The following is a 20,052-nucleotide window of genomic DNA, read 5'->3' as shown; positions in this document are numbered from 1 at the left end:
TTAAAACATGAATATTAATAATGCATTCTGCCTTACTTATTTTCTCATGGCTTTTATACGTTTGTACTTTTGCTTAAGTGAAAATTTGATTACAGACTTGTACTTCTAGCGCTGTATTTTAACATTATGGTATTGATACATTTACCCAGTGAGCTCCATTAAATTTGGTCTGATTTAACAAGTGCTCTAACATGTAGTTTAATGTGTATTTAGCAGAGCGGGTTTAATTTTGAAAGTTGTGACAGGAAGTCACGTGATTATTTTGGTCGTGTTGACCAGTACAGTACTGTGACTCGCTGAGTGCTGACATCGGGTTTGGGAGGGGGGTCGGTGGGACGGTGGGACCGGTCTATTTCAAATACCGGGGACTTTCTGCGCAGCGTAGAGGCAACACAGCATTAGGTATGTTACTATTTGCATTTAAACCACTTGTATAAACAGACTAGTGCTAACGTAGCTAACAGCTAGCCCTTTAGCTCTAGCTAACTTGGCAGCATCTGCAGGGTTAGCTCGGCTCGGGCAGCTAACTCAGCCTGGTAGCTGAAGTATACACACTTTTGTTACGCGTTTTAGCGACTGTAGAGCTCTTATAAATATACACTGTCATGTAGTATTGTGTGCGCGCGCGCCCTGTGTTACTGTAGTCTACCACACACACACACAAGTGAAATAGTGACAGTAAACAACGCTGTACATTGGGATTGTTTGTTCTTTGCTGATGCTCAGCTGTGCTTTTACATTTTCTTGACACCACATTCACACACACCAACACCCACCTACCCACCCACCCATACATACACAAACACATACACAAAAACATACACAAGCACATACACACGCACACACACACACACACACATACACAGCCATGTCTCTATCAGTACCCCTGCATGAGATGATCCGGGCCATCAGGTCAGCCAGGACGCAGTGTGAGGAGCGGGGCGTCATCCAGAGGGAGTGTGCAGCCATCCGGGCACAGTTCAGACAAGCCGACAACGGGGGGCGATCGCACAACCTGGCCAAGCTGCTCTACGTGCACATGTTGGGCTACCCCGCGCACTTTGGTCAGGTGAGGGGATTTGGATCATTTTTGTCATGTGTTTGCTTAGAGGATGAGAAACCATCAGTGTATCTGGAATGTCTAGGTTTTACCTTAAGCACTGGCCTTCATCAAAATGTGAGAGCATGGAAGAGCTTGAAAGATGTCAAAAAATAGGACAGCACATTGTGAAATCACATGCATGTGTAATAAGCTATAGTAATACTGATACATGTAAACGTGTACTTTCTTGCCCTTTTGGATTTCCCCTGTTATCAGAACACAATGAAATTAGATTAATTTCCTCAAGCAGAGTTTTCCAGAAGAGTCCACATCAGAGTCTGTGTGGATGGACACACAGAACTGGGCCATTGAATCCTTCCCAGCACCAGGGTGCCTGCTCTGTAGCTGAGCTTGACCTCCATTTGGTCCAGACAAAAAGCGGAGAATTTCTCCAGGGCTATCAGTACTGTTAGTGTTAGCTCCACTTTTAAAGGAGTTGTTCTTCCCACTAGATGGAGTGTGTACGGATGATAGGCAGTCCTCGCTATAGCGAGAAGCGTGTGGGATACCTGGGAGCCATGATGCTGCTGGATGAAAAGCAGGATGCCAGCCTGCTCATCACTAACTCCATTAAGAAGTAAGGACGTCTTATTAGAACAAAATTATTGTTACCAATCAGAATCCTTGGTAAAACATTTTGTTTTAGCACCTGTTCATTGGCATTCATATGCAGTTATTGGGCAACAATGTGCAGTCACACACAGTTAAAGAAGAATGTCACTCACTTTACCGATTAAAGTCTGTTCAAACTCCTCATCACTGCTAAAGGCTATACCAGCAACTGTTGGCATAACCCAGCTGAATTGCTGTCTGAACTGAGTTGCCCTGTTATTTAATCTGTGGAAATAAACAACATAGTGTGTTACTGCTAATGAATGTTAGATAACACAGTTTAGCAAATCTGTGATTACTTGTTTTTTAAAGAATGTATAAACTGTAATTAGAGTTGCCAGCTTGGTGTAAAATATAATCATGTTTGAAATTAGTAAATAATAATAATACATTTCCAAGGAATAAGCAGGTATAGATAATGGATGGATTCAAGTCAATAGATGAATGCCAGTAGACAATATGGGGCTTACCACATAAGAAATGTGCATGATTGATTTTGTGAGTTTTTAAACAGCCGTCTTAGTGTTATTCCTCTGTGTGTGTGTCAGTGACCTGTCTCACAGTAACCAGTATGTGCAGTCTCTGGCTCTGTGCACACTGGCCTGTATGGGTTCAGCTGAGATGTGCAGAGATCTGGCATCCGAGATTGACAGGCTTCTCCGAGCCTCCAACTCCTTCATTAAGAAAAAGGTGAGAACCTCAACAGGGATGTTTGCTAAGAGTATCTGTATTATTATCAGTATTGTTGTGGATGACATAACTAATCCTTTAATGCTTTGATTGTGTCGTTGGTACATAACCCTAGATTGAAAGAGAAATTGTGTTTTTCCTTTCTTTAAAAAGTGATCTCAGTGAAATATAACCACTGTTAATATGTCATGAAAAACAAATTAAAGATTTTTTTTTTCTTGCAATGAGCCTCTGTTCTTAAGAACAACATGACTGTACAATGTTGCTCATTTCAAAGGTATTCTGATAAAGCCTGTCCTACTTGTTTGTCTTGCTTGAGGGTTCATTGTAAGTCCAATTGTGCAGCCGCCTTCTTCAATCTAATAAACTCAATTTGAGGTAGTATCCCTTAGTAGCCTGTCATTGTGCATGGATTTTGCATCCTTTGATCATACTGCCATCAGTTTAGTGTAATGATGTGATGGTTTGCTCTGCTGTTTCCTTCAGGCTGCTCTGTGTGCTGTTCATATTGTGAGAAAAGTCCAGGATCTGGGGGAGCTCTTTGCCCCCGCTGCTCGTTCCCTCCTCACCGAGAAGAACCATGGTTGGTACAGTGAACCTTAATGTTGTCAATCTGTAATCTTGTCTCACAGATTCATTTTCCAAGTATTCTCCATGTATCCCAGGTGTTTTACATGGTGCTGTGGTGCTCATCACTGAGCTGTGTGAGCGGAACCCAGAAACACTTAAGCAGTTCAGGCAGGTATGATGAACAGATACACACACACACACGCTGGTTCACTATATCTTCATGTGTGTTGTTAAATGTTTGAGCTGTGTGTATTTTCAGACAGTGCCAGATCTGGTTCAGATCATGAAAGGTCTGGTCATTTCCAGTTATTCTCCAGATCACGACGTGGCGGGAGTCAGTGATCCCTTCCTACAGGTCAGTCAATGTCACACACTTCTTATATACTAATCATCTTTCATTTGCTTTATTTACTTACCCGATTGCTGTTTACTTTTATTTAGATCAATGGATGCTTTATTGGCATAGACTAAAACAATAATACTTAATTTATTCATTTAATAATTGTTGGTGATATGATATTTTCTTCTGCTATAAAAATCAGGTTCTATCTCATGCCAATATGAATACTTAGGAATTTGATCTAAAATCAGAATGGGCTATATTTGACTTATCTTGTTTCTTCATGGCCTCTTTATGGCATGATTAAATCTTTTTCTTTCTTTGTTTCCGTCACTGATACACAGATTTTTTTCTGTTTTTAAAGACTAGGTGTACCAAAATGACTTATAATCCATTTGTTCAAAGTGTCCTGCCTCCTTACCCAGGTACGCATCCTGAGGTTACTGAGAATCCTTGGTCGTAACGACGAAGCAGCCAGTGACGCCATGAACGATCTTCTAGCTCAGGTGCAGTATTCATGTTAATGAAAAATATTGCAGCATTTACATGATCATTCAAAATGTTTTTAGATGGAGATTTCTGGGATATTGACACTAAGTTGGCCTTGGCATCCTGGTAGTGGCAGGAAGCAGCAATAAGGCAGTATCAAAATGATACAACCTTTCATCATAAAGTCGCCTTTTCCTTTTTAAAAATAGACATTGAGCTGGCATGAGCACAGCAGATTTACTTCCTCCACTGCCACTATGATGGGGTCAAAAATGCTTACACTGGTACAGAACAGTGTGAGAGCAACTGCCACCAAAACCCCTTCCTATACTGATTACATAAATGTTTCGTTTTATTTCAGCAAAGTAGAGTAAGTATTAGGTATCACTCCTGTATGCCAGAGCGTTTTTCCCCAAAAAGCCAAACAAACCTTGTGTTAAAAACAGCAAACCTATAGGCTTCTGTCAGTTAATGGCAGAGAGAAACAAAAATTATTACTTATTCAAAAACTGTCAGAAGTCATGGGAGATGGATGAATGTTGTATGACTGATTGATGTGTGTGTTGTTATACAGGTGGCAACCAACACTGACAGCACTAAGACGGTGGGCAACGCTGTGCTGTATGAGACTGTTCTAACTGTGCTAGACATCAATTCAGAGAGTGGCCTCAGGGTGAGAGGCTAGCAGCACTTCTTTAACCACCTTAACACATGGGGAATGTTGTTAGCTTATGAATAAATACACACATGCTTCATTTTGCTTGTTCTGCAGGTTTTGGCTGTGAACATCCTGGGACGATTTCTCCTGAACAATGACAGGAATATACGGTCAGTGCTGTTTTTTTTTTTTTTTTGTCCTCCATTTTCCTCACTCCCCAAATCCCTGTTTCTCTTTTTCTTTCTATTTATTCCTCTGTCCTTGCTTCTGTCCTTCCTCTCTAATCTCTCAGGGTCATTTTACCTTTTCCATTGCACAAGGCCAATGGCAAACTCACTGCAGCCAAACAGAGAAATCTCCCAACAGGCTTTTATCTGTCTGAGCTCACTAATCACTTTCCCTGGAGCTATTCCCCTCAAGCTACACCAGAAGGTCACCGTCTGTCTGTGTATGCTGATCTCTCAATTTTGCACCGTATCATTTTACATCAGGCAGTGTGGAGGCGTGGCTCAGGTAGCTTGGTGTTTGGTTATGCTACTAATTTTTGTATTTGTGTCTACAGACGCCATGTGGCCAAGCAGGCCTGTCTGGTTTTTACTTGCAGGTTCCATGAATCTCTCTGTGACAGTAATAAAACTGCTGTATTTCTGTGAGACCTCTGGTGTGCTCACATAAATACTTGATCACTTCATTAGACATTTCAAGTGGAACGATAAATTATTTATCGTCAAGTTTAGCAAGTACTGTAAATTAATCTTATGTGTTAGGTGATGGTTATCTTTGGTTATCCTTGGTGTATACCTCTATAAATGCAGCTTACTCACAGCACTTCATCATAATTCAGTATAGGCCCTACATTAAAACACCTCAGGAACAGCTTTATTTTTGCCTATTCTGTATGTGTGTCCAGATATATTGCCATGACCTCTCTTCAAAAGATTGTTGGGACAGATCACAATGCAGTGCAACGCCACAGGGGAACCATAGTGGACTGTCTGAAGGACCAGGATGCTTCTGTCAAGCGGTAACGTTTGTCTCTTCTCTGTTTGTCAGACACAACAGTTATGCACTGCTGTGTGTGTCTACAAGTGCAACAGAGCACATTTCTGACCACACCAAAATGAAACGTTGAACCAAACGCTGCTTTTCAGTATGGTGCTAAGTTCCTCTTTCAGGCACTGTCAGACATTTAGGGCCTTGCTGCAACAAACCATGGAACCACATTCAGAACATTGCTGGCCTGCCACCAGACCCACTCACTTTCTTAGCAAAAGAGTGTGGGTCTTGACCCCCTGGCATAGAGAGGCTTTTCCTCTCAAATAAGCCAGGCCAATCACAGCTATTTATCTGCAATGGGGCGGGCTTTATGCTCCAGTCATTCAACCCGATTTTAACAATCCTTGCACATACACACTGACTTGTTTGTAACGGTTCTCAGTGCCAGTCCCAAGTCTGCAAATCTTTCTGCCGCTGGCTTTTGCTGTTTACTCCATTCAAAAATATGCACAGAACTAACACCATGCATTCTCATGTTTTTACCAAAAAAATGACAAGTCATTCACTAGCATCTCTACTCTACTGCATGCGTCATATCCTTGGTTTCTCTGATTGGTTTATTCTGTGTCCGTTGGCCCACCCCCTGGAAATCGATCTCAACCAAAGAGATTCCAGACTAATTCTTTGTATAGAATAGGAAAAGAGAAACTTATTCTGGGTGGCCAGGCTAGAACAACAAGATTGCAGTCATCTACATGGCAGGACTGTACTTTACTAAGTTTAATAGATTTATTGGAAAAGAAACTGATCCACCAGTGGGAAAATGGTATCAAATAAAAAGCCACGGGTAACTGGGCCATGCCACTAACTGTTGGGGTGTACAGATGCTTTGTACAGAGTTTTAATTTTGGATTTAAATAACTCCATTTAACTGCGGATAGACGGGAGCCCTGTCTTTTGACAGTGGAGAGAACTGAGTGGAATATAAAGTTTAAGGAAAGCGGACAAGTATTAAGGAGCTTCCCGTTTCAGGATTTTATATGTCATTTGAAGCACCTTGAAGTCTGAGCTGACATGAATAGTGAGCCAGTGAAGAGAAACTAAAGTTTCTGGATTAGTTAAAATTCTACTTGCAGGAACCAGAACCATCTGAAAAAATGTGATCTTAGTGAAGTCTTTAATTTATCAGAAAACATGATAGGATCAAGGTTCTTGACTGTCAGACTTTATAAAATCATGCATTTATCAACTATAAGTTATTAACGGATCAGATTGCTGACTACATCAGGCCAGGCCAATGACCAATTTTACCGTAATTTATGAGCAGGAAACTTTGTGATGTCCATTGGACTTAAAAATGTGACTGTGATTTAATTATTTGAGAGAGATCACCTGCCTTTACAGGCACATACAAGTGTAAATATCATCAGCATAGCAGTGGAAATTAATTCCATGACTACACATAATTTGGCCAAGTGGTGAAATGTAAAGAAAAGCAGGAGGCTAGGAAGAGAGCCCTGGGGTATAGAAAAGATCAGTGGAGTGACAGGCCCTGAAAGCAGAATGATAAGGTCAGAAAGGTTGCTGCTGAGACACAACTCTCTCTAGTACTTTTGAAAAGATTGACAGGCTAGACACTTGTCGATAATAGTCATAAAACTCTGGTTCAATGTGTGATTTCTTAAGTGGAGGTTTAATTACAGTGGTTTTAAAGCAAGTGGGTGCAGTGCTAGTTGTAAGTGATTAACAATATTCAGCATTGTAGGTCCAAAAACTGGCTAGAGATCTTGGATAATTTTAATTGCTGGAGAGTCAAGGAGCCAAGTAGTAGCTTTAGAAGCTTTGTGTCAGCTCAGAAAATGATGAAACACATACAGGTTCAAATTTGTTAAAACAGACTATCTGGGAATCTTCATAATGCACAACTTGTTATGAAGCTCCCAATTCTAACTCCCAGGTGTACTTGAGGGCATACATACCTATTTTTTTGTGTGTGCGAGTGGGTGAAACGCAGTGTAGACCGCTTTGACCCTCTGGTTTTGGTAATAAAAGGTCCAGGAGACTAGTCAGAGGTGTGTTTTAGTCACTGGTACAATTTTCAGCAGTCTGTTGCAAACAGTGTGTCACATTTCACTCAATTACAGTATACTGACATTTTGAAAGGCGAGTATGTAGTGTCTGCACAATATTACAATTATTAATCTTCTTTGGCCATCTCTCCAGCCGTGCGTTGGAGCTCTCCTTGGCTCTGGTGTCAGCCTCCAACATCCGCTCCATGATGAAGGAATTGCTCCTCTTCCTTTCCTCATGCCCCCCTGAGCTTAGATCTCAAGCAGCCAGTGGCATCTTCAATGCTGCAGAGAGGTGAGTGAAAGACTGCAGGCAAGGAAATGTGCACATACACTGCATGATTGTGTTACATACAAATACTGGATCTGTGCATGTAATCGCACATACATTCATGTGCATGTGAATACATTTACTGCAAATCTGTTGTGCCAAGCTGGGATGTGAGATGTAGCTTAAAGTGTAAAGCTGTAACAAAGAAGTGTCAGTGCTTAAAACATATGTGACTAAATGTCTCTGTGCCTGTCTCCACTCCCAGTGATATCTCTGTCTATTTCACTGGCAGTATGACAATCAATAGCCTTTTATGTTTCTACAATATATCATTCTACCACTCTTTGTGTGTGTGTGTGTGTGTGTGTGTGTGTGTGCGTGTGTGTGTATGTGCATGTGCAAGTAGTCATAGAACACAGATACAGTTGTGTATGTGCTCTTGACTCACCCCTCAAACCTCACAGAGTTAGCTAGTGTGTGTCTCTGTCTCTGTCAGGTATGCGCCCTCCCAGCGCTGGCACATTGACACCATCCTGCATGTCCTCACCACGGTAAATCCAGACTGAGCCACTCACCCTGCTGCCTCTAACATAACTATCACACTCACAGCTCTTTTAAAGTTGTCTGCTTCAATCACTAATGTGTTACGCCTCAGTGTAGATACATGTAGGCACTTGAGTTTTTATGAAAAATAGATTTGACAATAGACAGCATGCCATACTAACGTGCAGCCTCAGGTCCTAAATGATAGGTTTTTTGTCTTGGATTAATGATTTCCATTTTGCACTCTTTTACATCCTTTTCATTTTGTCCTCCTATGCTGTAAAAGCTGATGCTTACACTAAGAATGTAGAGGACGTCTGTGGAAAGAGTAATGGTGGAGATGTGGCATGAATTAAGAGTTAATTCATTTCAGTAAATGTCTTTTATAATTTAGATGAACTGTGATTGAAATGTGCCCCAAGTGAGATTATTGTGTCATAGAGGAAATGTAGGGCGACCCAAATACTTGGACCAGCTGTCTGGCTAATGGAGTGCGTGCGTGTGCGTGTGCGTGTGTTGGTTGATTCCCACTCTGCCAGGCAGGGGGCGACGTGAGAGACGAAACTGTTCCCAACCTGATCCAGCTTATCACCAACACCTCGGAGCTGCACTGTTACACCGTTCACAAGCTCTACAGGGCTCTGCTCACTGATATCTCTCAGGTGCGTGTGTCTGGGTATTTCCTGTTTTTAATGGAGCAGTCACTAGAGGCAGATTGGTTTGTTGCACAACCTATTCATTCATGCATCATTCTCCTGGCTGCCCTATGCTGATCTTTTATTGTACAGTTTATAAAGTAACAGGGCGTGTTTGAATTCAAACTATTTTGTGAACTGTAAAAACATTTACTGATTATTATGGTTAAATTATTTTTAATTTACATTTTATAAAGCAATGGCTCAGTATAGCCGATTAAGTCAAGCCGTGTGTGTCTTAAAATGGAATAAACGGAAAAAGTAAAAGGAATAAATCAAAAATAACTAAATACAATTATGCAGTTCGGTTAGCACACAACATTAAAACAAAATTGTATATTGGAAGGTGTATCTAGCCTTATTTAACACCTCCTACAATCTTTAAGACTTTAGAATAGAAAGAACATTAAAGAAATGTGATGTTATCACATTAGCAGGACTCTTACAATAGTTGGTGAAAAAATATTATTATAGGCCTTGAAACAGACTAAAAATGCAGTAAAGAGAAGCTTAAGAACAAACTTTGGTCAGCTTGCATCTGCTGCTCAGACACACTCACAAATCCACACTGAGCAAAGCAGAACTAAAGAACCTCTAGGAAACTTGAAATGTGACAGCATTCAAAGAAATCCCCTGTGTACAAATTTGTAGTTTAACATATTGGACTGGACTAACTCCAGTTAAACCTTAAACAGGGCTGGTTTGGTTCAGTGGCAGTGAGAATAGCTATGCTAAACTGACTGATGCAGCCAGGTTTATTTTTAGAACCAACTGCAGTGTGGTGCATTTTCCCGTCTTCCACCGCATTAACTTCTTGTGAATTCAGGGGGAATTGTTTCTGATGCGTCAAACTGCCATGCAGGCCAGAGCCAGTCTACCAAGTGCTTGACCAATCTTTTAATGATTCTCATTTACCTTGCAACAATGCACAGTTGTGTGAGTGTCATGTTTCTCTGTATAGCAATCGCTGGTGCAGGTGGCCTGCTGGTGTATAGGAGAGTATGGAGAGCTGCTGCTCAGAGGAGAGTGTCAAGAGGCCGAGCCTGTGCAGGTACAACAAATCTGATTCTTAAAATATTCAGTGGTGATTCACTCTGCTGGATCATGATAGCTGTTGTGTTTTGCCTAAAAGGTTTTTCCCCCAAGAAAAATTCCCTGGCACAAAAAAATGCTGTGTTTTACATTTTCTGCCACAAGAACAGCCAGTTAGTGAATACATACAGGATACAGGATCTGGGTAGCTAGCATTAGGATTCATATTCATCATGGCCAAGCAGAGATTTACATACACACATTTCTTTAAACTACAGGAAAGAGGCATTTTCTTCAGCATTATTACTTTGGTGGTATTAAACAGCAACATTTTTTCACTTTGTACACCATTTAAAATGTGGAACACATGGACATAGTGTATGACATCAGTGTCTTGGTCTTTACCCAAAGCTAAAGTCTAAATACAGAGAGACTTAATTCATTCTCAGCCTTTTTTTAACCAGTAACCCAAAAACTAATGGTCAGCAAACATAATGAATTATCTTATAGTACCCTGTATATTAGAGTTTTAATATTTAAAAATGTCATGCCAGCTTTCAGACTGTTTTCACACTTTTCTCTATCAGGTCTCTGAGGACGACATCCTGGATGCCTTGGAAACAGTTTTGCAATCTCACATGTCGTCCCCGGCAACCAGAGCTTATGCTCTCACTGCCACCATGAAACTTAGCACACGCATCACTGATAATGTGGAGTAAGAAGCACTTCTGACACAGCACAACACATATCAGTGACTGGATAAAGATTGAACAGAGTCTACAGCTGCAGGAAATGGTTTAAAGTGGCCCTGACGCTTATTGATTGATTGCTGGAATGCTACACTAATGTTACATGTTTTAGTGATGGCTAAATGCTGCTTTCTTGTGTTTCAAATACCTAATGACGAACAATAATAGTGCTGAATTTGTGATGTGATATTTTATATATATTTTTATATGATTTCTATTTTATGTTTCTATTGAATAACCTGTGTGCCATCCTCACCCCTGCCAGTCGTATCAGGAGCATCGTCAGCATCTACGGCAGCTGTATAGATGTGGAGCTCCAGCAGAGGGCAGTTGAATACAATGCTCTTTTCAAAAAATATGACCACATGAGGTATGTAAGAAAAAGTGTTGCTTTTTTTATGTTCTTTATAAGCACTATATTTGTGTCTATGTTGTCCCTCCTGAAAATAAAGTTATCTTTGAAATCTTGAGTGTCATGGTTACAGCTGTTGAGGAATTTTATAAGTGATAGTCCAAACAAATCTCCTTTCTAAATAAAGGGCAGCAGTGCTGGAGAGGATGCCTGTGATGGAAAAGAACTCCCCGGGTCATACCAATAAAGAGTCGGCAGGGGAGGCCGTCAAAGAGATCCAGCCAGTCAACATCAAGCAGGCGCTGCCACAACAACCTGCTAACCAGGTAAATAATGAAGGTCAAAGAAGGAGTCATATTGTATGACAGCAACTCGACCAAGATTTGACCTCGTGAATCCATTTCCCAATTTTTAGATGTTCTGAGAACTCTTCGAGCACTGGAGCTGTCTTACTAATCTCTTTGCATTGTGTCAGCTCAGGTCCTCAGACTAGGCTCTTCTAAGTGTTTTTCAAGGGATGAACTTAGAATTGAAGGTCTTAGGGCCTTTGCTACTGAAGAAGGCAGTGAGGACAAACAGTTTTTTGTAACTTACAAACTATTCTGTATGATGCACTTATGTCTTAATGTTTTTGTGCTATATCACTGTCATCGCCTTCTCTTATGGACTGTCCCTCATTAATTTACTCAGAGAGTACCTGTGCTTTTATGCAAATCATCAGTACTGTACTGTATCACCACCCTCCCTTTTCCATGAATTTGGTTAGCTGGCCTGAACATTTCTCTGCATGTGCTTTTATGCAAAGCAAAGTCTAATACACTAAGCTAACCAGTTAAGCAGCAATGTGCTGGTACGACACAGAATTGTCAAGTCCATGGGTGAGAATACTGTAGACGTTTATTCTGCTGAGTTATTGGTATGGAAGTTGTAGCTTCCCTTCCTGTCTGTTGTAATCTTCAGGCGTATGACCTATTGGATCTGCTGGGTGGCTCGGAGGAGTCTCTGCAGCCCAGCCTGGCACCGAGCAGCACAGCACTGGGCCTGCCCATCCACATGCCCAGCACTGCAGGAGGAGACCTCTTGGATTTGCTGGGATTAGAAGCAACACCTCCTGCACCAGGTCTGACCTTCAGATAAACACACACATTATTAAAGAAAAAGAGAAGGAAAGTGAGGTTTTTTCTTAATTTTTGCCCAGTATTGGTTTTAAATGAATGCATATTTTATAATATATATATATGTGTGTGTGTGTGTGTGTGTGTGTGTCATCTTTTTATTTTTTTTTTAACATAGCTCCCACAGTGACGGTGTATGAGAAAAATGGCGTGACTGTGACACTAAGTTGTGAGAAACAGTCAGACTCAGGCCTGACTGTCACACTCACAGCCTCCAACTGCACTGACTCAGATATCAGCAGCTTCACCCTGCAGGCTGCTGTACCCAAGGTTTGCCTCACTAACCGTTCAGAAACACTCTGTTCTTCATGGTAATCATCCACAGACACGCTCACAGCCAAGCAAGTGTTCTCTGCTAGTGTCAAGTACTAGAAATATACATTTGGGTCACCTGTCAATGGCTGGAGTACTGTCTGCATATGTTCTGCTAACATTTCACCTTTCCTAACGACAGTGCCATCGCACACAACCAGATTAACTGCATGGAACATAATAATCACCATGTAGCAGAGTTTTAAGTTCAAGGTAGCACACTCTGACTGACACACTCTGACACATTGCCATGGCTTCCAAATAATGCAAAGTTTCTGCTAAAGATGGAAAACAGTCTTCATGTCCAGATGTTTGACACCAAAGTATGATTTCCACGAGGAACAAAATTAAAAACAAGGAACATAACCAGTCACAAAAAGTTATTGGGCAGGTTATTTTTCTAAAATTGGAACCCTATTTGCTGTGATTGGCTGATCAGGTTGATGGTTGTATCTGGTGTGACAACTGTCAAAACACTTCTGCCAGAGCATGTTGGAGCTGCAGTAACACCTAATGTCTCCCTTCATTTCACCAGTGTGTGTGGCATGGTGTCACGGCTGTTTGTTTTTGGGACATGTGGTTTTTTTAGAAAAAAAAGCTGGTGTGTTTTGGTCTTTTTGCTGAGCTCAGCATCCTGGCCACTGCCCTGTTGGTGGTTGCCAGTCATGTTCTCAGCTGTCCAGTAACTGCAGCTGAACAACATGTTTGGTGATTTAAACATTAAAGCTTTATTTGATCCTTCTACAGAGTGTCCAGTTGCACATGAAGGCCCCAAGTGGGGACTTTCTCCCTTCGCAAGGTACAGCTAAGGTGACCCAGATGGTAGTCCTCAGTAACCCAAACAAGGTGGGTCTGCGAAACCTGTGGTTACACACATAAAGCTAGGATTAACATTTGCCCCGAAGAGGGAAAGTTTGGTTAATCAGGTGTGAAACATGCCTTTTTTTATAACAAACTATATCAGTAGCCAAGAAGATTACCTCCTGAAAATCATCATTTCTGTACTTGTGCGGGCTTAGAAATCTTCACACTGTATCTCAAAGATTTTCACACAACTGTTTGTTGTTATAATTATTCACAGTTGCCAAGATATGCCTTTTGCTAGCTCCAAGTCTTGTTTTTAACTCTTTACCCTTTATCAGACAGCGCCCATTTTAGCTGGATTATATTTGCTAAATCCTTATCCCGCTTCCAGGTAAACCTGAAGATGAGGCTCCGCGTTTCTTACTCCAAGCAGGGATCGGCCTTTCAGGATACAGTCCAGATTGACTCCTTCCCAGGATTCAGTGCTGCTGGGCACTGAAAAGGGGTTAGTCAGTCCAACTGGGTTCAGACGACAATATGAGTCAGCTGGCATGTCCCTCGCTGACAGAGGGACTTTTCTGTTCTATAAACCTTCTATATTACAACCAACCTGCTGTTTCTCAAATACCCCATTTTCTTTATTTTTTCTATGGTGGAAGAACACATGAAATCACAGCCTTATGTATGTAATTACAGAATTTCCCCTCCACTGAAACTTAAGTATAAATGTAATTGATACACACGGAATATGCAGGTATGATATGAAAATATCAATATTATTTTTTCTAAAAGGTTTGCAATGACATGTCTAAACAAGTGTCTGTTAAGGACCATCCAGGGTTTTTTTATTAACTAACAACTGATTGTGTTCAGAAAGTTTAATTTTTTAATTAAGTACTTTTAATGCCATTTCTGTCAGCCAGTATAATCCAGTAGATCAGGCCCAAAAAGCACTCCATGTATACTCCAACAAAAAGTGATATCTCACTTTTCCCTTATTTGCCTCTACCTTCTTGACTTACTTTAGAAGTACCAAATTAATGAGGCAACATACTAGATTTTATTGGACACATGCACATGATTTTGGGCCTGACAGATATGAAACATATTTTTGTAGGCTGCATTCACTTCTGTTACTTCTATTTTTGAATTCAGCTGAACAGCCCAGAGTATCTACTTCCTAATCATTTACCTGTGCCTTTCACCCTGTCAAAAAATACTGTACTAAAAAAGTCCAACTACATGGTGTTTTGGAAGCCAAGTAATGGCATTAAGTGTAAGTAGTGTAGTCTTATAAACAAGTTTTTGTTATTCCTATACAAGCAACACTTGATTTACTTGACCGGTATCTCCTTGTTTACTGAAGTATGTAAGCACAATTCAAAATGTTTTTGGAAATCACTAATACAACACTTGTAGAATGACATAAAAAGTAAACTGAAAAACCCTTTTAGATGAAAACATATTGCCATAACTCATCTCAAATATCACACACTTTTTAAAATCCTTTGGAAACTGAATATTAGCAGTGGTGCTTTAAATGAATCTCTACCAGACTGTTTCAGATCACTACCTTGAATAAGATGTACAGAAAAGACCAGGAGTATTTGGACAAGTGCTTAGTTCTTTGAATTGTCAGTTTCATGCCATTTTCTAATAAAAATCAGTTTTGAGAATCCTCAGAAGTCGCTTTGATGTCTGTATTGTGTGTGTGTGTGTGTGTGTGTGTGTTTATTTGTGTTAGGACAACACATAAATTAAATTGAGCATTTATTCACAAGCAAGAAGACCACAGTGTTCTCAAACTGTCTCTTGTACTGCATGGGCACCTGCATTAACTAATCAAACTCAGAAAGCCAATGTGGGTTTACAAAAACATTTACACAGAAATTAAATTGTCCTTTTTTTGTTAATGGTTTTTGATTTTTTTTTTCTCATCAGCCCAGGAAGGTGGGGTTTCAAATCTGTGTTGTAACATGGTTAGATGGTCACAGACACCTGAAGCGATGGCATTCAGCTGGCCCCATGACAACAGCAACTCATGACAAGGAGGGGAAGCGTTTGAACCAGGGACTGTGGAGTGTCGAGCCTCCTCTTAGCGCCAACACAAGATGGAGCACTGAGCCTCCCTGGATCTTGTAGTCTGCTGCTGTCTTTTCATCATTCCTGGGGGCAAAAACCACAGAGGGAAAGAAGATACTGGTTTAGAGGAGACAGCCTGTGGATCAATCAGACCATTTTACTACTGACACAAAAGCAGTCACTTCACAACTCACATCTGTTTTCCACTATAGATGAGTCTTTGTTGCTGCGGAGGGATCCCTTCCTTCTCCTCTACCCTCTCTTTAATTCGCTCCACCTAGTTACACACAAACACAAGAGGCTCAGACATATTACAGCGATTTTAGGGTTGCTTTATTTTATTCTATCAGGTAGAGACAATTTATTTACCTTGTCTGTGGGCTCAATGTCGATCTCTATTTCTTTTCCTGTGAGAGTCTGCAAGGTAATGGTCAAATAGTCACACAAACACCAGCTCTGATTTGACACAACATCATTTTTAAAAAAGGTTGACCCATGTTACACTACATGATGTGACCGGGCTTTAGGACTTAGCCATGTTCAAACTCTGGCCACACAATGTGTTTTGACAGCTTTTAAAAACAAAGGTACTGTCAGAGGTATTTAGTTATAAGTTAGAGAGGAAATATTTTTATTTTCATAATCACTGAATCAATGTAGTGTATTTTTTTCCATGAAGGGGAGGTCAGTCTGCCAAACATCAGAAAATAATGAAAAAACCGAATCAGAAAACGGAGGTTTTAAACGTCTTGTGTCTGGAACAGGAGGAATAACGGCATCTTTCCTATTATTTCCATTATTTCCACCAACTGATAAAACGACTGATTACATGTCCATAGCTAAAAAGTCAACAGTGACTGTAAAACCAGCAAATGAAGCTGTAAGACTATGAGGTGAGACTATAACAAGTAACGCTACGGCCCCGGCCCAAAATAAACTAACCCACGTCTCTGAGAGTTAGCGCGAAAACAACCATGCTCTTACCTTAACCTTGATCAGCATGTTGGATAAACAATACACTACAATCCAAAATGTTATTACAGGTTATTAATCAAAAACTCCTAATAAACTAGCCAATTATAATAAACCTGTCTGTCCGGCTAACTTCAGTTTACTTCCTGTGTAACACACTAAAACACTCCAGACGTCACACGGCACGGAGTAAAAAGGTTCCGCTCTGGTTAATAAAACTGTGATATGTAGATATATGTCTACACACCAAAATTTAAAAAGAGTTCGACATATAGATATAACTGGTAAATACACTGAAATATAAAAAATGAACATGTGAAATGTTTTACAGCTTAATTTGAAAAGTGTCTATGTTAATGCCACAATATATATATATATATATCTAAGCCTGTACAAAAAGAGCCCAGCAGCAGCTCTGACCAGCTGCTGCTGGGCTCTTACACAGATGCTGATCATTTAGCTAATTAGGCAGGAAGCCTATAAGGTGTGACATGCTCAGTGTGTGTTGGAACATTTCGTCATGGTGACTCTGGTTTACCTGAGTGTGATAATCTTGGCTTGGTTTGCAACAGCTGCTAATGCAGGTATTCTCCAAAGATGCATTTGTACATTTTCCAGCCTTGCATATGTGTCTATGTGAGTATTTGGTTTAGAGAAACTGATTTAAGAGTTTGTTTGCAGATATCCAAGTTGTTTGTGCAAACAAATCAGTAAGTATCACATGGGAGATCAGTGCAGACTTGGTGCCATATGCAGCTCGTCTCTTCCTTGGAAGCTGCATGCCATCTCATCTGAACCTTCTCCCCTCTGGCAAAGGAGAAGTACAGTTCAACTATGGTTTTGAAAACTGCAAGTTTAAAAAACAGGTGCATGCAATATTTTAACTAACATACCCTTAACATACACAAAATATTTTAGTAACCAGTTTTCTTTCTCTACAGATAAAAGGAAAACAGATGAGCTATCAAAATGAAATTACTTTTAGGCCATATCCGAAGTCAAAACCTGCAGCTTTTGTATATCCCATCAAGTGTGTTTATAGAAGGTAGAGTAACTTTTTAGATGAAATGCCTGTTTAAAGCTGACGTGTGCTATGATTGACCTCGACCTCTTGGCTACATGTTTCAGCCCTGCCAATTTGAATAATCAATTCCTGAACCCTGGATCTGTTTCTGAAGGTCGAGGCAGTCTGGTCTTTCACATGGCGCTCCTCAATGGTGAGTTGTCATGCTGCTAAATGTGACACATGTTCAAAGATGCATTCTGAACTTTTTTTTTTTTTTTTTTTTTTTTTTTTTTTTTTTTTTAAAACCTTGCCTTACAGAGCAATTAACAGGGTTGGCTACAACAAATGTCATCCCCCTGGGCTCCTTTATGCCAATATGGGCACAGGTGGAGCAGAAATCCCATCAACCTTTGCTACTCCTCATGGAGGAATGTGTGGCAGCCCATACACCCCAGCTGCACTCTGGCAGTTGGGTTTATCCTATCATCAATAATAAGGGGTAGGATTCAGACACTGGTGTTTACAATGATCATGCTGGAAGACAAGTCACATTGCTGAGCTGAGACTTTAAATTATTATTTTTTTTTTTTTAAGATGTCTATTGGAAAGCAAGCAGGGAAACTCTATCTTCCTTCCTCGGTACCACTCATCTGCTCTCATCCTCTACTTGCAGTCCTTCAGGTTGGGTCATGAAGGGGAGGTGAGAGTAAATGCTAACTGATATCAGGAATGTTTTTAAAATCTGTTATTGACCTGCTGTGCTCCTCAGGTGTACATCCACTGTAAACTGACTGCATGGGATCCTGATGTTCTTGATGAAAGCAATAAAGTCTGCCATTATGTAAAGGAAACTGAGAGGTAGTATTGGCGTTTTGAAAAATATTAACATTGCTCATCTTTGTACTATATAGAGTACTTGCACTGTACTGCAGTATTTACTTTCTGGTGACAATCAGTGCACTATTGAACTGGTGATAGTTATTGAATTTTGTTTTAACATTAAACTAGCATTTAAAATACTGCATTTTTCAGATGGAGCCTACTTGATGACCCATTTCAGAGCTCCATCTGTAACTGCTGTGATTCAACCTGCAAGTCCCGTTCCAAAAGACAAGCTGAACAGGGTAGTCTTTACTTTACTACCAGGATGTTTTTTTATTTTTATATATATACATATATATATATATATATAAAAAACTTGTTCTCATTAAGTTACTGGGTTTTTCATTGTTTTGTCACCAACCCCTCTCTAGAATCCCGTGGCCTGCGCCACAATTTTGTGTTGGGACCCCTGATCGTTGTGGAACCGGACTCTCCGGCGAAATGAAACTAGCAAGTTTCCCATTGGTCCAAAAATGGGGCCTTTGGAACACTTGGACATAAGAATCAACATTTTTAACAGGAAACATCCAGTTTAAGCTGATGGAGACTATGATCCTGAGTCGTGCATGACACTGGGATATCAGCTTTGTGATTTTTCATTTATTTGCAGATTACCTGTTACCTGCAATAGTAACTTCTGAAAATCTTATGCACCTTTCCTGATGTACAATAAAACTGGTTTAGACATCTGTTATGCTTCTCCTTTAATGATGAATTTCATATTTTTGGCTTCACAGTTAAAGGGCCACATTATATTCTATATATATTTTCAGATGCTCAGACCTGCATCTTGGGCCACAGATACTGTTGCCTCTAAATTTAGACTGCCATTTTTTGTTTACTGAATACCTCAACTGTCTTCCATTATGGCTTCAAGCCCCACTTGAGACTCAAGGAACAACTCTTTGAATTTCAAGATGACTGAGGACTAACTGCACTGACATGAAAGTGGCCCAACTCAGTACTGAAAATGTAACCTTTTACACATATTCCCATGATTAGGTAAAGAATGAGATTTGTAACCAAGGGTTTTGAGTTCTGCCCATAATGGGGCTAAAATTTAAATGGAGATGAACAAAATGGAGACAGGCTAGTCTTTAATGAAACACACTGAACTTCAAATTTAACTTGTCAGAACTATTTTCCAGGAGGTTTTAGTTTTGAGTTTATTACATTAGTATTACATGTGTAACAGATGATGAAATGCCAAGAGGACAGAATTTACTGGCTACTGTATGTCTCTGTGTAATATTTTTTTTCTATACTTTTTGTCTGGACATTAAATTTGCATATCTGGAAATCATCTATGGCTTATTCTTCAAACTTTAAAACTTCAGCTGACATTGGACTTTAGAACCAGTATACCCAGAAAAACCCACACAGATGCAGGGAGAACGTGCAAAAGCCACACAGAAAGCCCCCAGGGTTGAACGAGACTCTTCTTGGCGTGAGGTGACAATGCTAACTTCTGCACCACTGTGATGCCCAAACTGTCGTCCATGACCTGTGGATACCCACTCATGTAGCAATCTATTCTCTATGCCGCTTAGTCCAGTTCAGGGCTGCAGTAGAGCTGGAGCCAATGTCAGCTGATGTTGGGTGAGAGGTGGGGCTCATCATGGACAAAGCACCAGTCTATCATAGGGCTGGC

General features: G+C 40.4%; 3 protein-coding genes across 3 annotated transcripts; 2 read left to right on the top strand and 1 right to left on the bottom strand.

Moving 5' to 3' along the window:
• The first annotated feature begins 284 nt into the window (after window positions 1-284).
• Window positions 285-15,135, top strand: ap1g2 (adaptor related protein complex 1 subunit gamma 2). Its single transcript, XM_026313100.1, has 22 exons — window positions 285-402; window positions 867-1,069; window positions 1,555-1,679; window positions 2,263-2,404; window positions 2,891-2,987; window positions 3,070-3,146; window positions 3,234-3,329; window positions 3,740-3,820; window positions 4,378-4,476; window positions 4,576-4,631; window positions 5,372-5,485; window positions 7,681-7,821; window positions 8,294-8,348; window positions 8,880-9,002; window positions 9,997-10,086; window positions 10,655-10,782; window positions 11,082-11,186; window positions 11,356-11,494; window positions 12,129-12,288; window positions 12,462-12,613; window positions 13,403-13,501; window positions 13,851-15,135. Exons 2-22 carry the CDS (start codon window positions 869-871, stop codon window positions 13,956-13,958), a joined length of 2,388 nt encoding a protein of 795 aa, XP_026168885.1. The 5' UTR covers window positions 285-402; window positions 867-868; the 3' UTR covers window positions 13,959-15,135.
• An 81-nt stretch (window positions 15,136-15,216) lies between these two features.
• On the bottom strand, window positions 15,217-16,683 carry nedd8l (NEDD8 ubiquitin like modifier, like). Its single transcript, XM_026313101.2, has 4 exons — window positions 16,526-16,683; window positions 15,911-15,958; window positions 15,736-15,818; window positions 15,217-15,625 (listed from the first exon to the last, which is right to left on the bottom strand). The coding sequence occupies exons 1-4, from the start codon at window positions 16,541-16,543 to the stop codon at window positions 15,499-15,501; spliced, it is 276 nt and encodes a 91-aa protein (XP_026168886.1). The 5' UTR covers window positions 16,544-16,683; the 3' UTR covers window positions 15,217-15,498.
• Window positions 16,684-17,033: 350 nt separating this feature from the next.
• On the top strand, window positions 17,034-18,961 carry LOC113134711 (zona pellucida sperm-binding protein 3-like). Its single transcript, XM_026314197.1, has 9 exons — window positions 17,034-17,097; window positions 17,195-17,379; window positions 17,455-17,558; window positions 17,642-17,730; window positions 17,838-18,018; window positions 18,114-18,219; window positions 18,289-18,377; window positions 18,552-18,643; window positions 18,773-18,961. Exons 1-9 carry the CDS (start codon window positions 17,034-17,036, stop codon window positions 18,844-18,846), a joined length of 984 nt encoding a protein of 327 aa, XP_026169982.1. The 3' UTR covers window positions 18,847-18,961.
• The last annotated feature ends 1,091 nt before the right edge of the window (window positions 18,962-20,052 follow it).

The sequence above is a fragment of the Mastacembelus armatus genome, chromosome 17 (assembly GCF_900324485.2).
Source record: "Mastacembelus armatus chromosome 17, fMasArm1.2, whole genome shotgun sequence".
In the NCBI taxonomy this organism is placed as follows: domain Eukaryota; kingdom Metazoa; phylum Chordata; class Actinopteri; order Synbranchiformes; family Mastacembelidae; genus Mastacembelus; species Mastacembelus armatus.
Note: the sequence above shows the minus strand (reverse complement) of the source record. Positions and strands in the feature narration are given on the sequence as shown.

What these genes read in the sequence shown, in the direction of transcription:
- LOC113134711 (XM_026314197.1), top strand. Translation starts at nt 17,034, where the DNA reads ATGGTGACTCTGGTTTACCTGAGTGTGATAATCTTGGCTTGGTTTGCA. An exon ending in CCTATCATCAATAATAAGGG is followed by an intron (nt 18,019 to 18,113) that starts GTAGGATTCAGA and finishes TTTTTTTTTAAG; the next exon opens with ATGTCTATTGGAAAGCAAGC. An exon ending in GGTTGGGTCATGAAGGGGAG is followed by an intron (nt 18,220 to 18,288) that starts GTGAGAGTAAAT and finishes TGTGCTCCTCAG; the next exon opens with GTGTACATCCACTGTAAACT.
- ap1g2 (XM_026313100.1), top strand. Translation starts at nt 869, where the DNA reads ATGTCTCTATCAGTACCCCTGCATGAGATGATCCGGGCCATCAGGTCA. An exon ending in AACAATGACAGGAATATACG is followed by an intron (nt 4,632 to 5,371) that starts GTCAGTGCTGTT and finishes ATGTGTGTCCAG; the next exon opens with ATATATTGCCATGACCTCTC. An exon ending in AAGAGGCCGAGCCTGTGCAG is followed by an intron (nt 10,087 to 10,654) that starts GTACAACAAATC and finishes TTTCTCTATCAG; the next exon opens with GTCTCTGAGGACGACATCCT.
- nedd8l (XM_026313101.2), bottom strand. An exon ending in ACATTGAGCCCACAGACAAG is followed by an intron (nt 15,819 to 15,910) that starts GTAAATAAATTG and finishes GTGTGTAACTAG; the next exon opens with GTGGAGCGAATTAAAGAGAG. An exon ending in ATCTATAGTGGAAAACAGAT is followed by an intron (nt 15,626 to 15,735) that starts GTGAGTTGTGAA and finishes TTTTGCCCCCAG; the next exon opens with GAATGATGAAAAGACAGCAG.